At 48.0% G+C, this 18,436-nt stretch overlaps 1 protein-coding gene across 1 annotated transcript in view; it reads left to right on the plus strand.

Moving 5' to 3' along the window:
• ELOA (elongin A) overlaps nt 1-18,436 on the plus strand; it is a 186,106-nt gene that overhangs the window by 123,915 nt on the left and 43,755 nt on the right. Inside the window, exon 8 of the mRNA XM_063954096.1 lies at nt 7,420-7,600. Coding sequence (XP_063810166.1) covers nt 7,420-7,600 — 181 coding nt within the window. The remainder of the gene's footprint in view (nt 1-7,419; nt 7,601-18,436) is intronic.

Here is an 18,436-nt window from a genome sequence, read left to right on the forward strand (position 1 = left end):
GGAGGGACTCTCAGGTGACATGACCATAGTTACTACAGTGACTTTCCTAAAACACATTCAGGACACGGCAAGAGTCCTCTGTGACTCCCTAAAAGAGATTGGCAATATTAATGCTAGAACCACTGCTATGGCTGTGTCAGCATGCAGAGCCATATGGTTGCGTCAGGTGAATGGCTCTTCCGAGGCGAATAGGACGCATGGATCTCCAAAGCTACTGCTGGGAAATCTGCGTTTCTTCCCTCGGGGGCTCCGCCTTCTAGACGTACCTACGCGGGACCGTCTGCTCAGTCCTTTCGGTCCACTAGATTTCGATCTAGGGCCAGAGGTGCATCAAATGCAGCTAGGGGCACCCAAGGGTAAACCTAAGAAACCAGCCGTTGCCGGCTCTCAGGAACAGAGCACCAGTTCAGCTTCCGCAAAGACCTCAGCATGACGGTGCCCACCCACCCCGGGAGGATCTCGAGGTGGGAGCCCGTCACTTCAGCCACATCTGGGAAAGTTCCTGCCAGGACGCCTGGGTAAGGGACCTTATTTCTCAGGGTTACAAGCTGGAGTTCGAAGGTGCTCCTCCCCAACGATTTTTCAAATCAAGCTTACCAGCTTTGGAAAATATGCGTGTTACGCTATTGCAGGCCATCACAAAGTTGGTCAAGTCCCAAGTCATTGTTCCAGTACCCCTGCCAACAGCAAGGACAAGGTTACTACTCCAGTCTGTTTGTTGTGCCAAAACCAGACGAGTCTGTGAGGCCAATTTTGAATCAGGAGTCCTTGAATCCTTACCTAAATGTCTTCAAATTCAAGATGGACTCTTTGAGAGCAGTGATTGCAGGCCTGGAACGTCAGAAATTCCTAGTGTACCTGGATATCAAGGACGTCTACCTCCATATCCCAATTTGGCCTCCTCATCAGGCCTATCTGAGGTTCGCCCTGCTGTACGATCACTACCAGTTCCAGGCGTTACCCTTTGGCCTATCTACAGCTCCGAGGGTGTTCACGAAGGTGATGGCGGAAATTATGTTCCAGTTCAGGGTCCAGGGGGTCAACGTGGTCCCTTACCTGGACGATCTCCTGATAAAAGTGAGTTCCAGGGATCTCCTACTGCTCCATATAGATCACACTATACACCTTCTGTCACACCACGGGTGGATTCTCAATCTACAGAAGTCCCACCTGGAGCCATCTCAGCGGCTCCTGTTTAAGGGAATGCTACTGGATACTGTAGCGCAGAAAGTGTTCCTCCCAGAGGACAAAGTGAGAACTCTCCAGGAATGGTTCACATGGTTCTCCGACCGACTCGAGTTTCCATTCATCTTTGCATAAGATGGATGGGAAAGATGGTGGCCTCGTACGAAGCCATCCAGTATGGACGGTTCCATGCCAGACCCTTTCAACTGGACATCCTGAACAAGTGGTCTGGTTCCCATTTTCAGATGCACCGGATGATTTAATCTCCTGGAAGGTCGACGCTTCGGAATTCAGGATGGGGGGCTGTCACCCAAGGGGTGCAGTTCCAGGCAGATGGTCAGCCCAAGAGGCCTTACTTCCGATCAAGATCCTGGAACTTCGGGCAATCTAACATGCCATGATTCAGGCCTCCCTTCTGCCCCGGGATCAAGCAATCCAGGTACAGTCGGACAACGCCACGGCTGTGGCGTACATCAATCGACAAGGAGTGACAAAAAGCAGAGCCAGCATGCGAGAAGTATCAAGAATACTCCTCTGGGCGGAAAGAAATGCACTAGCACTGTCCGCAATCTTCATTCCGGGAGTGGACAATTGGGAGACGGACTTCCTGAGTCGCCACGATCTCCACCCAGGGGAGTGGGGCCTACATCCTCAAGTGTTTCAACAGATCATTGACCGGTGGGGTTGCCCCCAGATCGACATGATGGCGTCTCACCTCAACAAGAAACTTCTCTCCTATTGCTCGTGAACCAGGGACCCTCAGGCGTGCGCAGTGGATGCACTGACGTTGCCTTGGCCTTACCAGCTGGTCTACATATTTCCTCCAATTCCGTTGATCCCAACGGTGCTCAAGAGGATCCGGCATGAAGGAGTACAAGCAATTCTGCTTGCCCCGGATTGGCCCCCGGAGAGAGCGCGGTACGTGGATCTTCTGGACATGTCTGTCGAAGACCCTTGACCTCTACCACTCAGAAGAGATCTTCTTCAACAAGGACCGTTCGTCTACCTGGACTTACAGCGGCTTAGTTTGACGGCATGGAAGTTGGGCAGAACAAGCCAGAAAACCTGTGACGTCAAAAGACTATCATAATATCTGGTCGAGATATGTCATATCCATCTGCTGATTTTCACTTGGGAAGATTTCTTTGTTTCCTGCAGGCTGGAGTGGATCAAGGCTTACATCTGGGATCCATTAAGGTTCAGATTTCAGCTCTTTCCATCTTCTTCCAAAAGAAGTTGCCTATACTGCCTGAAGTTCAGACCTTCTTGCAAGGGGAGCTTCACATCCAACCTCTGTTTGTGCCGCCTACGGCTCCTTGGGATTTGGATGTGGTATTACGATTTCTACAGTCCTCCTGGTTTGAACCTCTGATGACGGTAGAAGACAAGTACCTCACATGGAAGACGGTGATGTTACTGGCCCTGGCTTCTAGATGTGAATTGGGGACCTTATCGTATAAAAGTCTGTATTTGGTCTTTTACGATGAAGGGGCGGGCTCCGGACTAAACAGCAGTTCCTGCCGAAGGTTGTTTCTGCGTTTCATCTGAATCAACCTATTTTGGTTCCGTCCTGTTCTGACGTTTCTGATCCTCCGGAGGGATTGGATGCTGTGTGTGCCTTGAAGATCTATGTCAAGCGTACAGCTCGGATCAGAAAGACTGATTCCTTATTCGTGCTCTATGATGCGCAGCAGAAAGGTTGTCCTGCTTCAAAGCAGTCCATTGCTCATTGGATTTGACTTCCTACCCAACAGGCCTATGTGTTGGCAGCCTTACCTGTTCCTAAGTCTCTAAAGGCCCACTCTACTAGATCGGTGGGCTCTTCCTGGGCGGCTGCCTGTGGAGTCTCGGCCTTGCAACTATGCGGAGCCGCTTCATGGTCGGGGAAGAACACCTTTGTGAAGTTCTACAGGTTTGATACCCTGGCCAAAGAGGATACCCAGTCTGGGCAGGCAGTGCTGCAGATGTCTCTGCACGTTTCCGCCCATTCTGGAAGCTTTGGGACATCTCCATCGTACTAATGTATCCCCAGTATCCCTTATGGATGCTAGAGAAAATAGGATTTTAAATACCTACCAGTAAATGCTTTTCTCGTAGTCCATAATGGATATTGGCCGCCCGCCTCTGTGCGGTGACTTTCTGCAGGTTCTCTGTTCGGTGTTACCTGTTCAGGCGTTGCTGTTTATGTTGCCAGCTGTTGCTGCCCCAGTTATGTTATGGTGCGCTGGTGTATAAATCCCACCACACTTCTCGTTGTTATATTCCTTCTCTCAATATGTAATTTCTCCTTCGAGCACTGTTTTACCTATAACTGCCTGAGGGAGGGGGCATAGAGGGGAGGAGCCAGCACACCCAGTGAAAGAAATATAAAGTGCACTGGCTCCTGTGGACCCCGTCTACACCCTATCGTACTAATGTGTCCCCAATATCCCTTATGGACTACGAGAAAAGGATTTACCGGTAGGTATTTAAAATCCTAATTATTTTCCCTGTGGGGGCCAATTTGTTTTCTGTGGGGGCTAATGTGTATGTTTTTTTCCCTGTGAGGGCAAATGTGTTTTATTTTTTCTTGTGCAATGTTTTTCATATACGCTTGCATCTTGAGTTTCACTGCACATGCTTCCCCCGTAATGGTGTTCATACAGAGTGGGACACATGCACAAAGAAGTGTATTAGCAATGTGTTGGGCATTCCTGTGTAATTACAGGGGGTTGGTTAATCAGACGCAGATATAACGTAGTACGGGCTTGTTGCTGAAAGTGGTTATGTAAAGAGACATTGAATTGCTCACACTGGAGGCGGGATGCGGTTAATTTACCTACAATCAAAATCCCGACTGTCAAAATTCCGACAACCATTGACCGACGGTCAAAATCCCGACATGGTCAAAATACCGACATTTAAAAAGTCGACATGAGTTTTTCCTGTTTTTTTTTTATTGAAACTGACTTGTTCATAGTTTACCATCCCAGTGGACCTGGAGGGGGAATATTATAGTGTGCCGAGCGCAGCGAGGCATTGTGCCCGAAACATGGCGAACGCACTTATGCCCGAAGCGTGGCGAGCGCACTTATACGGTGTCTATGTCAAACTATGTCGACATACACACCAAAAAAAAAATGAAAGACTTGTCAACTTTTTGACCTGTCGACATTTAAAATGTCGGCATTTTGACCTTGTCTACATTTTACATGTCTGTATTTTGACCTTGTCAGTATTTTGACCTGGGGCCTAATTCAGACCTGATCGCTGCTGTGAGTTTTCGCACAGCAGCCGATCAGGTCTGAACTGCGCATGCCAGACAGCCGACGGCCATCTCAGCCCTGCGATCCCCTCTGCCTGATTGACAGGCAGAGGCTGGGCGGGATTGGGTGGGCCCGCTGCGTTTGGGCGCCATTTTAGGGTCGTGGTCCGGGCAACGCAGGCGTAACCGGATCGTGCAGGGGGCGGGCCGCGGCGGCTGCGTGACGTCACGCAGCCGCTGTGACCCGAACAGCAACGATTAGCCCCCTGCCAGCGCGCAGGAGCTGCGCTGGTAGGGAGCTACTCCAGAAGTACAAAAGCATCGCCGCTGTGCGATGCCTTTGTACTTGTGTGTGGGGGGGAGTAGGGCCTGACATGCAGGGCGGACTAGTCCTGTGCTGGGCATCCCCCCGCATGTCTGTGTAACTGATCGTAGATGTGCTAAATTTAGCACATCTACGATCAGGTCTGAATTAGGCCCTTTGTCTGGATTTTGACCGTCGGTCAGTCGTTGTCGGGATTTTGATTGAAGGTATTTCATACTGATCCCCTGGTGGTTCCTCTACTGAACTTATGGTGCTGCTGTTGGTACCTAGTTCATCGATCTGGTAGTACGAAAAGTTGTTGGGCATGATCATCTTAGTGATCATTCCATATGCTAGTCTCCAATAAGGAGTATTTTGGTAGTAAATTCTCCAGAACTGAGCGTGATGCTCAGCATCTACTTCCATTTTTTTCATTCTGTCCTTCAGCACTTGCCGATCTCTCCTTTGGTGGCTGTTTTCGTGTCATCTCCTCAGATGATCTTTTGTCACTTCAGTTTTGGTCATTGTGACTGCTGACGGAGGCTCCTAGCATAGGGTACTAGGACATTGCATCTTTGGCTCCAATATGTCTGGTACATCAGAGCCGGCTCTGCTGCTCACTATGCTCGAGCTCACAGCTGTTTTTCGGATTTTCTTAGGAGCCCAGTCCATCCTTGTCAGCAGGCCAGTTCATATTTGGTTGGACACCACTACGACGGGAGGTGTATGTACGGTATCTGTGAAGCGCAAAGGAATGACAGTTATGGCGGTGTCCAGATCCTCTCCTGCATGGAGGCCTTTGTTCCGGCACTCTCAGCAGTCTACATACCACCAGTGGCTAATTAGGGGACTAAGTTTCTCGATCTCCGTCTTGGAAGGATTGGTATCTCATTAATGGAAGCTTCCAATAATCGATTCGGCAATGGTGACTTTCTGCAGGGGACTCTCATAGACGTTTGAAACAACCTTGAGTTCCACAATTTTGTGTGGGATCTAGCGACCTGCTGCCATTTCATAGTGGATGTCATGTCTTTACCATGAGTTTTCTCATCTAGCGAATCTGGTTCCACCGAACCCAATGTTGCCTCGGGTTTGCCAGCACATCAAGGTTCAATTTGGAGATTGTAACCCTGGTAGCTCCAGACTGATTATGCAATTTCTTTTACTCCGACGTTCTTGTAATGTCGGAAGATCGCAGGTGGCTTCGTCCGCTCCAACCAGTCCTACTGCAACAGGGTCTGTTGGTACATGAGGTCAGTTGCTTTTATCGGCCTAGTTTTTGCAAACCAAGTTTGTGAGAGCTGGGGTTTTTGGTTGGTCTTTCTCAGTCCTCCATGATCTGCAGCGAGCTTTGGAGTATGGGAATTCTACATCTGGTCGTACGACAAAGTGTTCATACCTCCAAATTCCGCATCTCTCCTTTTCTGTCCCTTCCATCGGAGAGGCTTGACTGAGTTTTCATGGTTTAGTTCTTTGAAAATAAATATTTCAGTCACTTTCATTCCACTGACGTTTGGCCATCCTTTCAGAGGTTTGTAGCGTGTTTCTCAGGAGTTTTGCCTTGTCAGTGTGTGTTAGGACAAGGCGTCCAATGCCACTATGAATCTCAGCACATTCCGCTGGGGTGGGGGCGACCTCCTGTGAGGTGCGACACGGAGCTTCATCAGGATAGTTCTGTCCTGCAGCAAGCTGGTCCTCCTGTCTTCATGTTTACTCATTTTCACATTTATGCCTCTTTGGGCATACAGTTCTTCGTTCAGGCAGCCTGAGCGTTCCCTCTCCCAGGGGTGGCTGTTGAACGTCCGATGGTCCAGTGTTACCCAGTCTTGCTGAAAGAGAAAATAGGATTTTTGGTCACTTACAGTTGAATCCTTTTTTCTGAAGCAGGCTGGACGACACTGAATTTCCTCCCTCACGCTCAGATGTGCGAGGCATTGGTTCTTGACGGTATTTTCCCTGTTTGTTTGTTTTTTAAATTGTTCTGACAGTTCACGGTTCTGCTACTCCTTTTCGGACTATTTTAAGGACGTACTGGAAACATGGGGATGCAGGGGGGAGGAGCTTGGGTTTGCATTATGTGCCAAACTCCATCCCCAACCTGCAATCCCATCATCCAGTGTTGCCCAGCCTGCTTCAGAGAAAAGGATTCAACGGTAAGTGACCAAAAATCTTATTTTCTTTCTATGCATTCATATAATTGTGCAAAACATACACCAAAACTCCAATAAATATATTTATTTAAATTAATTTGGTGAAATAGTTAGTGAAATAATCTCAAAAGGCTCATTTAAAAAAAAAAAAAAAAGTTTTCACAGTATAATTTCCATAAATGTAAAATATATTTATTTGACTACAGTGCCAAAATGAAGCGCAATCTGCCTTGAGGAAACAGTGTAAAATTAATTTGGTTGGCTAAAAAATAAAAATAAATATTCCCAGTGAACTTGATGTATGACAAAAATGCAAATAATGGATAGACTTCAGGGGGTAAATTTGACACAGACCACATTTTGTCCTACAATATCTAAATACAGTTTCTAGCAGTCTCTTTTTTTGTCGCAATCTTTATTGGGTTGATGCAAATCAGATCATTCTTTACCGTGACATGCTGCCTTGGTGTGTAGAACTGCATTCAAGTCAGAAATTATCTTATTGTCATAACCTGAACAATTGGATTCTCTCACAGGTTCTAGTTGAAGATACAGATCAGTTATGGAAGAATCACTGTATTAGAGACTTCAAAAAACAGAATCCAGGAGAGTATGAGTCTTGGAGAGAGCTGTACCTCCGCCTACATGAAGCCAGAGAGCAGAGGCTGCTAATGCTGACTGAGAACATCCGCTCAGCTCATGCAAACAAACCCAAAGGTAGGAAATGAGAAATAAGGAGCAATAGGAGGGTTTTAAGGGGGGTACACACAAAGAGATGTGTGCTGAGTGATCTAGCACAGACCGCTCAGCACACATCTCTCCCCCCACTCAGCACTCAGTGCGATGTGTGCTGAGCGGAGGGGGGGATGGGCGGGCTGCTTAAGAGGGGTTCTCACGGAGCGATCGCTGCTTAAAATCTAAGCAATCTGACTAGATTGCTTTTAAGGCTGATCAGTCCGTGTGTAGCCCCTACAGCGATATCGATGCGCAGCCCCGTGCATCGCTATCGCTGGTGCTAGATTGGCCTGCCGTGCTGTGCTGAGCGGCGGGAGAGATGTGTGCTGAGTGGTTCGCTCAGCACACATCTCTCCCACATCGGCCAGTGAGTACTGGCCTTTACTTCACACAGCGGTGAAATACGCAACCTGACTAGATTGTGCCTGCATGCAGGCACTATCTAGAACCGGCGATAGCGATGTGGGGGTCCGCGCATCGCTATCGCTATAGGCATACGCACGGAGAGATCCGTGCTTAATTTCCAAGCAATCTAGTCAGATTGCTTGGAAATTAAGCACGGATCTCTCCGTGTATTACCCCCTATAGATGCATCATATTTATAGCCAAGTCACTTATCATGTTAGATATTTGCCCATTTCAGAGTCTAAACATATTGGCCCTCATTCCGAGTTGTTCGCTCGGTATTTTTCATCGCATCGCAATGAAAATCCGCTTAGTACGCATGCGCAATGTTCGCACTGCGACTGCGCCAAGTAACTTTACTATGAAGAAAGTATTTTTACTCACGGCTTTTTCTTCGCTCCGGCGATCGTAATGTGATTGACAGGAAATGGGTGTTACTGGGCGGAAACACGGCGTTTCAGGGGCGTGTGGCTGAAAACGCTACCGTTTCCGGGAAAAACGCAGGAGTGGCCGGAGAAACGGTGGGAGTGCCTGGGCGAACGCTGGGTGTGTTTGTGACGTCAACCAGGAACGACAAGCACTGAAATGATCGCACAGGCAGAGTAAGTCTGGAGCTACTCTGAAACTGCTAAGTAGTTAGTAATCGCAATATTGCGAATACATCGGTCGCAATTTTAAGAAGCTAAGATTCACTCCCAGTAGGCGGCGGCTTAGCGTGTGTAACTCTGCTAAATTCGCCTTGCGACCGATCAACTCGGAATGAGGGCCATTGTTACTTATCCTGAAACTCATTAGGCTTAAACTGACTCTAACTATCATCTTCAGGATAAGGTCACTGTTATACAGTAGCAATCAGATAAATGAGATCTTGGACCTGGTGTGGATAATGATATACAGTAGTGTGGTATGTTAAGGGGGGTACTCACAGAGCGATAATCTAAGCAATCTGACTAGATTGCTTAGATTTTAAGCATGATCTCTCCGTGTGTACCCCCCACAGAGATAGCGATGCGCAGCCCCGCACATCGCTATCGCTGGTGCTAGATTGGCCTGCATGCAGGCTCAATCTAGCAGGTCGCTCATTTCACCCGCTGGGTGAAATGAGCGGCCCCCCTATCCCCCCTGCACGCTCGGCACACATCACGCTGTGCTGAGCGGGGGGAGAGATGTGTGCTGAGCGGTTCGCTCAGCACACATCTCTCCACAGATCTGCCCGTAATTACGGGCCTTAACTGTACTAGGCAGCCTTTATTATCTAAAAATCTTATCCGTTATCTAGGTTGTTCCCTGGCCATTGTATTCAAATTCTTATACCCCTACTTCTAAACTTCCACTTCCAACGCTGGTTCATTCAGAAAAAAGGTTGGATATGTGCACTTGCAGCACTCCAAGGAGAATACTATGAGAGCAAACCTGCAAATAATGCATGTACCAGGGGGTATCTGGGGGCCTGCAGACCTCAGCTATTCTCATGGGCATTAGTATTAACCTCAAACACATTGTTTGGCTTTTTGTGCTGACCTGTACTATAGATACTTAGTGGCCACCTTATTGGGAACTTCTTTTAAGTATTGGGTAGTACCTCCGTTACCCCCCAGAACAGCCTAAATTCTTTATTGTATGGATTCAGCAAGGTGCTAGAAATATTCCTTTGGATCATGGTCTATGTTGATAAGATAGCATTTTGCAGTTGTTGCAGATTTATCAGATTCTCATTTATGTTATGAATCTCCCATGGGTGTAGTACGTGATGCCGGCGGTCGGGCTCCCGGCGCCCAGCATACCGGTGGGTCGTGCACCCTCAAGAGGGAGAAAAGCTGTCGGTATGCCGGCGGTTGGGATTCCGGCACCGGTATGGTGGTCGTCGGGAGCCCGGCCGCCGGCAACCTGAAGACCACCCATCTCCCATTCCACCACATCCGTAAAGTGCTCTATTATATGGAGACCTGGTGACCTGATTGTCATGTTAGTGGAACCGGTTTGAACTGAAATGGGAAATGTGCTTTGTGGCATGGTTTATTAAGTGCTGTAAATAACCGATAGAAGATGGGCAGACTATAGAGATAAAGGCATCTTGGTCAGCAACAATATTCAGACTGTGTCATTTAAACTAATGTAGGCAAGGAAACTATATCTCACACTATTACATCAGCCTGAACCATTGACACAAGACAGTATGGATCCATGCATTCACGTTGTTTATGCTAAAGCTAGGTACACATTGGGGGTCATTCCAAGTTGACCACTGGCTGCCGATGTTCCCTGCATAGCGATCATTTAAAAAAACGGCAAAACTACGCATGCGTATGGGGTGCAATGCTCACGCGCGGCGTATGGGTACAAAGAGCATCGTTGTTTTGCACTGCTTCTAGTGATGATTCCATTCGCACAGCCGATTGCAAAGAGATTGACAGGAAGAAGGCGTTTATGGATGTCAACTGACCGTTTTCTGGGAGTGTTTGGAAAAACGCAGGCGTGTCCAGGCGTTTGCTGGGCGGGTATCTGACGTCAATTCCGGGACCTTCATCGCAGCAATCATCGCACAGAATAAGTAACTACAGGGCTGGTCTTGTTCTGCACAAAATGTGTTTGTACCCGCTCGGCTGCACAGGCGTTCATACACTTCCAAAGCGAAAATACACTCCCCCGTGGGCGGCGACTATGCGTTTGCACGGCTGCTAAAAGTAGCTAGCGAGCGATCAACTCGGAATGACCCCCATTGTCTGATAATTTGATTGTCTCAACAATCTGGGCGATTTTTCAGCAAATCGAAGGCCCCAATATCTGAGCTACACACTAAGTAATTTTTTTTATTTTTTAGGGTAACAGATTTTCTGCCTCAACACATTGCATACCTGTGGCCCGCAAGGCACAAAAACAGGGAATCAGTCACCAGCTAGACTAGCGGGGAAATACTGACGCCGGTATATCGGCGCCACAGACTTTCCTCCCTTTTGGGTGTCCAGGCCACCCATAGAGGTAGAATAAATCATGTGGCGAGCGCAGCGAGCCCGCAAGGGTCTTGCTAGCGCTCGCCCCACTGCCGGCATACCCGTGGTCAGGATCCCGCTGCCTGTATACTGATGGCCGGGATCCTGACCATCGGGTTTACATACTGATCCCACAAAAACATGTAGTAATGGAAAAACATGGGCAATATGGTCAGATTGTTTAGAATGCCCACACACGATATTGGGAGATTGAAGCTGAGAATTTCTGTCTTGGTTGTCTTGTGACCTAGATTTCTCCTTTTTATTTGTGAACTGCCAAAACAATTGTTCATACACACTATACAAGGCCAAGCAGCCGATTATTGGCAAAATGGTCATGTATAAATGTATAATGTGCACCTAGCTTTACCCTACCATCTGCGAGTTACAGCAGAATTTGTCAGACAGGCAACAGTTTTTCCAAACTTTAACTGTCCAGTTTTGGTGAGCATGTGCCCACTGTAGCCTCAGATTTCTCTGCTTAGCTAACTGAGTTTGCCAAGCACTACAACAGTGGAATTCAAAGATTTTTTTTAAACCACGTCAAGGTTTTAAAATAAAAAATCTCTTTTTAATTCTATTGTTGTAATGCATAGTTATTTCAGTTGCTGTATGCTTCCTATCGTCTTAATCCATTCTAGCAATCCTCTCTGAGTAAGAAGGTGTTTGCATCCACAGAATTGACACTCACTGAATGTTTGTTGTCTTGCACACCATTATCTGTAAACTATGTAGTATTAAATTTCCCAGGAGATAAACAGTTTCTAAAATCCTCACAGCACGCTTTCTGGAACCAGTAATCATTCTAATGTCAAAGTCACTTAGATCATATTTCTTCCACAGTCTTGGGTGTTGTCTGAGCAACAACTGAAACTCTTGATCATGCCTTCATGCTTTTATACATATAGTGGGTCATTCCGAGTTGATCAGCTATGATCATCTTTCCTGACATGCGGGATGACGCCCAGCACAGGGCTAGTCCGCCCCCTGCATGTCTGTCTGCCCCCCCCCCCCCCACCCCCGCACAAATACAAAAGCATCGTACAGTGGCTTTTGTATTTGTGGAGTAACTCCCGGCCAGCGCAGCTCCTGATCGTCGCTGCCACTGGCAGCAGGGGCTGCGTGAGACGTCACGCTGCCACCGCGGCCCGCCCCCCCCAACGGTCCAGCGCCCCCCTGCCCTGCGACCGCCTCTGCCTGTCAATCAGGCAGAGGCGATCGCTACTGAACGACGGCCTTCGGCACTGCGGCACCGGCGCATGCGCAATTCCGACCCGATCGCTGCACTGTGATAAACTGCGGCGAGCGATCGGGTCGGAATGACCCCCAAAGTTCTGCTAGATGATTGACTGATTAGATATTTACCTTAGCCAGCAGGTGTATAGGTGTAACTAATAAAGTGCTCATTGAGTGTACATAATGTTGTACAATTCTTTTGAAGGGTTAAGATCCTATAGATTGTAAGCTTGCGAGCAGGGCATGAACGGTTTGTTATTACCCAGTTTTGTTTTATCATTATGTCCAATTGTAAAGTGGAACGGAATTTGCTGCACTATATAAGAAACTGTTAATAAATAATAAATAAATAAACTTGACTCTGTTGCATAGCATACTTTAAATGTTTGTTATTGTGTTAATTAACTTTAAAATACAATCATATGCTTTATGGTCTGTTTTATAGCATGCAGTGTTTTTAGTGGATGTTTTTCCTTCCTGTGCATTTAATTTCTCTAACGTCCTAGTGGATGCTGGGGACTCCGTAAGGACCATGGGGAATAGACGGGCTCCGCAGGAGACATGGGCACTTTAAGAAAGAATTTAGATTCTGGTGTGCTCTGGCTCCTCCCTCTATGCCCCTCCTCCAGACCTCAGTTTGAATCTGTGCCCAGACGAGCTGGGTGCTGTTCAGTGAGCTCTCCTGAGCTTGCTGTGAGAAAGTATTTTGTTAGGTTTTTTATTTTCAGGGAGCTCTGCTGGCAACAGACTCCCTGCATCGTGGGACAGAGGGGAGAGAAGCAGCCCTACTCTCTGAAGCTAGGTCCTGCTTCTTAGGCTACTGGACACCATTAGCTCCAGAGGGATCGTACACAGGATCTCACCCTCGTCGTCCGATCCCAGAGCCACGCTGCCGTCCCCCTCGCAGAGCCGGAAGACAGAAGCCGGGTGAGTATGAGAAGCAAGAAGACTTCGAAATCGGCGGCAGAAGACTCCGTTCTTCACTGAGGTAACGCACAGCACTGCAGCTGTGCGCCATTGCTCCCACACACCTCACATACTCCGGTCACTGTAAGGGTGCAGGGCGCAGGGGGGGGGGGGCGCCCTGGGCAGCATATGGACCTCTTTTGGCAAAAGTACACATATATACAGTTGGGCACTGTATATATGTATGAGCCCCCGCCAAGAAAGTGTATATTTAAGCGGGACAGAAGCCCGCCGTTGAGGGGGCGGGGCTTCTTCCTCAGCACTCACCTGCGCCATTTTTTCTCCACAGCTCCGCTGAGAGGAAGCTCCCCAGGCTCTCCCCTGCAGATACACGGTAGAAAAGGGTAAAAAGAGAGGGGGGGCACATAATTAGGCGCAAAAATCAATATAAACAGCAGCTACTGGGTTAACATTAAGTTACTGTGTTATTCCTGGGTTTATAGCGCTGGGGTGTGTGCTGGCATACTCTCTCTCTGTCTCTCCAAAGGGCCTTGTGGGGGAATTGTCTTCAGATGAGCATTCCCTGAGTGTGTGGTGTGTCGGTACGTGTGTGTCGACATGTCTGAGGTAAAAGGCTCCCCTAAGGAAGTGATGTAGCAAATGTGTGTGTGAGTGGTGTCTCCGTCGACAACACCGACACCTGTTTGGATATGTGAAATTAAGTGCTAAGGAAAATTTATTGCACAAAAGATTAGAGAACAGACAGGGAATCTACCCATGTCTGTCCCTATGTCGCAGAGACCTTCAGAGTCTCTCAATGCTCACTATCCAAAATAATAGACACTGATATCGACACGGAGTCTGACTCCAGTGTCGACTACGATAATGCAAAGTTACAACCAAAATGGCAGGAAAGTATTCAATATATGATTATTGTAATAAAAAAATGTTTTGCATGTCACTGATGACTCATCTGTCCCTGACACAAGGGTACACATGTTTAAGGGGAAGAAAGCTGAGGTCTCTCATGAAGAAAAAGAGCGGGAATCTCCAGACAAGAGACTGCAGTTTCCCACAATGAATTCTCAGGGAGTATCCTTTCCCTATTAGGGCCAGGATACGATGGGAATCTTCTCCTAGGGTGTCACGTTTGCCCAAAAGGTAGCGCTGACTTAACAGCTATCCTCAGGGATCCTGCAGATAGCATGCAGTAAAAGTACTTTGAAGTCCATTTACACACTTTCTGGTACACTACTCAGACCGGCGATTGTGTCGGCATGGGTTTATAGCGCTGTAGCAGCATGGACAGATACCTTATCAGCAGAGATTGAGACCCTAGTATGTATATATACACTGCTCAAAAAAATAAAGGGAACACTAAAATAACACATCCTAGATCTGAATGAATGAAATATTCTTATTAAATACTTTGTTCTTTACATAGTTGAATGTGCTGACAACAAAATCACACAAAAATTATCAATGGAAATCAAATTTATTAACCCATGGAGGTCTGGATTTGGAGTCACCCTCAAAATTAAAGTGGAAAAACACATTACATGCTGATCCAACTTTGATGTAATGTCCTTAAAACAAGGCAAAATGAGGCTCAGTAGTGTGTGTGGCCTCCACGTGCCTGTGTGACCTCCCTACAACCCACACAAGTGGCTCAGGTAGTGCAGCTCATCCAGGATGGCACATCAATGCGAGCTGTGGCAAGAAGGTTTGCTGTGTTTGTCAGCGTAGTGTCCAGAGCATGGAGGCGCTACCAGGAGACAGGCCAGTACATCAGGAGACGTGGAGGAGGCCGTAAGAGGGCAACAACCCAGCAGCAGGACCGCTACCTCCGCCTTTGTGCAAGGAGGAACAGGAGGAGCACTGCCAGAGCCCTGCAAAATGACCTCCAGCAAACCACAAATGTGCATGTGTCTACTCAAACGATCAGAAACAGACTCCATGAGGGTGGTATGAGGGCCCGACGGCCACAGGTGTGGGTTGTGCTTACAGCCCAACACCGTGCAGGACGTTTGGCATTTTCCAGAGAACACCAAGATTGGCAAATTTGCCACTGGCGCCCTGTGCTCTTCACAGATGAAAGCAGGTTCTCACTGAGCACATGTGACAGACGTGGAGACGCCAAGGAGAACGTTCTGCTGCCTGCAACTTCCTCCAGCATGACCAGTTTGGCAGTGGGTCAGTAATGGTGTGTGGTGGCATTTCTTTGGGGGGCCGCACAGCCCTCCATGTGCTCGCCAGAGGTAGCCTGACTGCCATTAGGTACCGAGACGAGATCTTCAGACCCCTTATGAGACCATATGCTGGTGCGGTTGGCCCTGGGTTCCTCCTAATGCAAGACAATGCTAGACCTCATGTGGCTGGAGTGTGTCAGCAGTTCCTGCAAGACGAAGGCATTGATGCTATGGACTGGCCCGCCCGTTCCCCAGACCTGAATCCAATTGAGCACATCTGGGACATCATGTCTCGCTCCATCCACCAACGCTACGTTGCACCACAGACTGTCCAGGAGTTGGCGGATCCTTTAGTCCAGGTCTGGGAGGAGATCCCTCAGGAGACCATCCGCCACCTCATGAGGAGCATGCCCAGGCGTTGTAGGGAGGTCATTCAGGCACGTGGAGGCCACACACACTACTGAGCCTCATTTTGACTTGTTTTAAGGACATTACATCAAAGTTGGATCAGCCTGTAGTGTGTTTTTCCACTTTAATTTTGAGGGTGACTCCAAATCCAGACCTCCATGGGTTAATAAATTTGATTTCCATTGATAATTTTTGTGTGATTTTGTTGTCAGCACATTCAACTATGTAAAGAACAAAGTATTTAATAAGAATATTTCATTCATTCAGATCTAGGATGTGTTATTTTAGTGTTCCCTTTATTTTTTTGAGCAGTGTATATATGTATATATATAGATATATATATATATAGATATATATATATATATATATATAAAAGATGCTGTCTTAGATATATATATAAAACATGCCCAAAGAGACATTAGTCTACTGGGTTTTTAAAGTCAACGCTATGTCGATTTCTGCTTGACGTGTCCTGTGGAACATGCAATGGACAGGTGATGCCGACTTAAGAGGCATATGGAAGGTTTACCTTACAAGGCTGAGGATTGTGTGGAGAAGGGATCTCGGACCTGGTCTCCACAGCTATAGCTGGTAATTCTGATATTTTGCCTTATATTCCAGCACAGCCTAGGAAAGCACGACATTATCAAATGCAGTCCTTTTGATCACAAAGAAACAAGAAAGTCTGAGTTGCGTCCTTTCTTGCCAGAGGCGGGCAGAGGAAAGAAGCTTCACAACACAGCTAGTTCCCAGGAACAGAAGTCCTCCCCGGCCTCTACAAATCCACCGCACGTCGCTGGGGCTCCAAAGGCGGAGCTAGGCCCGCTGGGGGCACGTCTTCGAAATTCCAGCCACAAGTGGGTTCACTCCCTGTTGGATCCCTGGGCAATAGATATTGTGTCTCAGGGATACAAGCTGGACTTCGAGGAGATGCCCCCTCACCGACGGCCCTGCCGGCTTCCCCCCACGAGAGGGAAATAGTGTTAACTGCAATTCACAAATTGTATCTTTCACAGGTGGTGGTCAAGGTTCCCCTCCTTCAAAAAGGAGGCGGTTATTATTCGACCATGTTGTAGTCCCGAAACCGGACGGTTCGGTCAGACCCATATTGAATTTAAAATCCCTGAACATATACTTGAAAAGGTTCAAGTTCAAGATGGAATCGCTGAGAGCGGTCGTCGCAAGCCTGGAAGGGGGGGATTTTATGGTGTCTCTGGACATAAAGGATGCATACCTTCATGTCCCCATTTATCCACCTCATCAGGCGTACCTCAGATTTGTGGTACAGGATTGTCATTACCAATTTCAGACGTTGCCGTTTGGTCTCTCCACGGCACCGAGAATATTTACCAAGGTAATGGCGGAAATGATGGTACTCCTGCGGAAGCAAGGGGTCGCAATTATCCCATAATTGGACGATCTCCTCATAAAAGCGGGATCAAGAGAGCAGTTGCTGATCAGCGTAGCACTTTCTCTGGAAGTGTAACGGCAACACGGCTGGATTCTAAATATTCCAAAGTCGCAGTTGGTTCCTACGGCTCGTCTGCCTTTCCTAGGCATGATTCTAGACACAGACCAGAAAAGGGTTTATCTCCCGATAGAGAGAGCTCAGGAGCTCATGACACTGGTCAGGAACCTATTAAAACCAAAACAGGTGTCAGTGCATCACTGCACTCGAGTCCTGGGAAGGATGGTGGCATCATACGAGGCCATTCCCTTCGGCAGGTTCCATGCGAGGACCTTTCAATGGGACTTACTGGACAAGTGGTCCGGATCACATCTTCAGATGCATCGGTTAATCACCCTATCCCCCAGGGCCAGGGTGTCTCTCCTGTGGTGGCTGCAGAATGCTCACCTTCTCGAGGGCCGCAGATTCGGCATTCAGGACTGGGTCCTGGTGACCACGGCTGCAAGCCTCCGAGGGTGGGGAGCAGTCACACAGGGAAGAAATTTCCAAGGTCTGTGGTCAAGTCAGGAGACTTGCCTTCACATCAACATCCTGGAACTAAGGGCCGTATACAACGCCCTACGTCAAGCGGAGACCCTGCTTCGCGACCAACCGGTTCTGATTCAGAAAGACACCATCACCGCAGTTGGTCATGTAAACCGACAAGGCGGCACAAGGAGCAGGGTAGCGATGGCGGAAGCCACCAGAATTCTTCGCTGGGCGGAAAATCACGTAAGCGCACTGTCAGCAGTGTTCATCCCGGGAGTGGACAACTGGGAAGCAGACTTCCTCAGCAGACACGACCTCCATCCGGGAGAGTGGGGACTTCATCAGGAAGTCTTCGCACAGATGAGGGCATCACGCTTCAACAAAAAATCTACAGAGGTATTGCGCCCAGGTCAAGAGACCCTCAGACGATAGCTGTAGACGCCCTGGTGACACCGTGGGTGTTCCAGTCATACCCAAGGTGCTGAGAATAATAAGAAAAAGAGGAGTGAGAACGATACTCATTGTTCCAGATTGGTCACGAAGGGCCGTGGCCTCTTCCTCTAAGACAGGACTTGTTGCAACAGGGGCCCTGTCTGTTCCAAGACTTACCGCGGCTGCGTTTGATGGCATGGTGGTTGAACGCCGGATCCTAGCAGAGAAAGGCATTCCGGATGAGGTCATTCCTACGCTGATAAAGGCTAGGAAGGACGTGACAGCTCAACATTATCACCGTATATGGCGAAAATAT

The sequence above is a fragment of the Pseudophryne corroboree genome, chromosome 2 (genome assembly GCF_028390025.1).
Source record: "Pseudophryne corroboree isolate aPseCor3 chromosome 2, aPseCor3.hap2, whole genome shotgun sequence".
NCBI lineage: Eukaryota > Metazoa > Chordata > Amphibia > Anura > Myobatrachidae > Pseudophryne > Pseudophryne corroboree.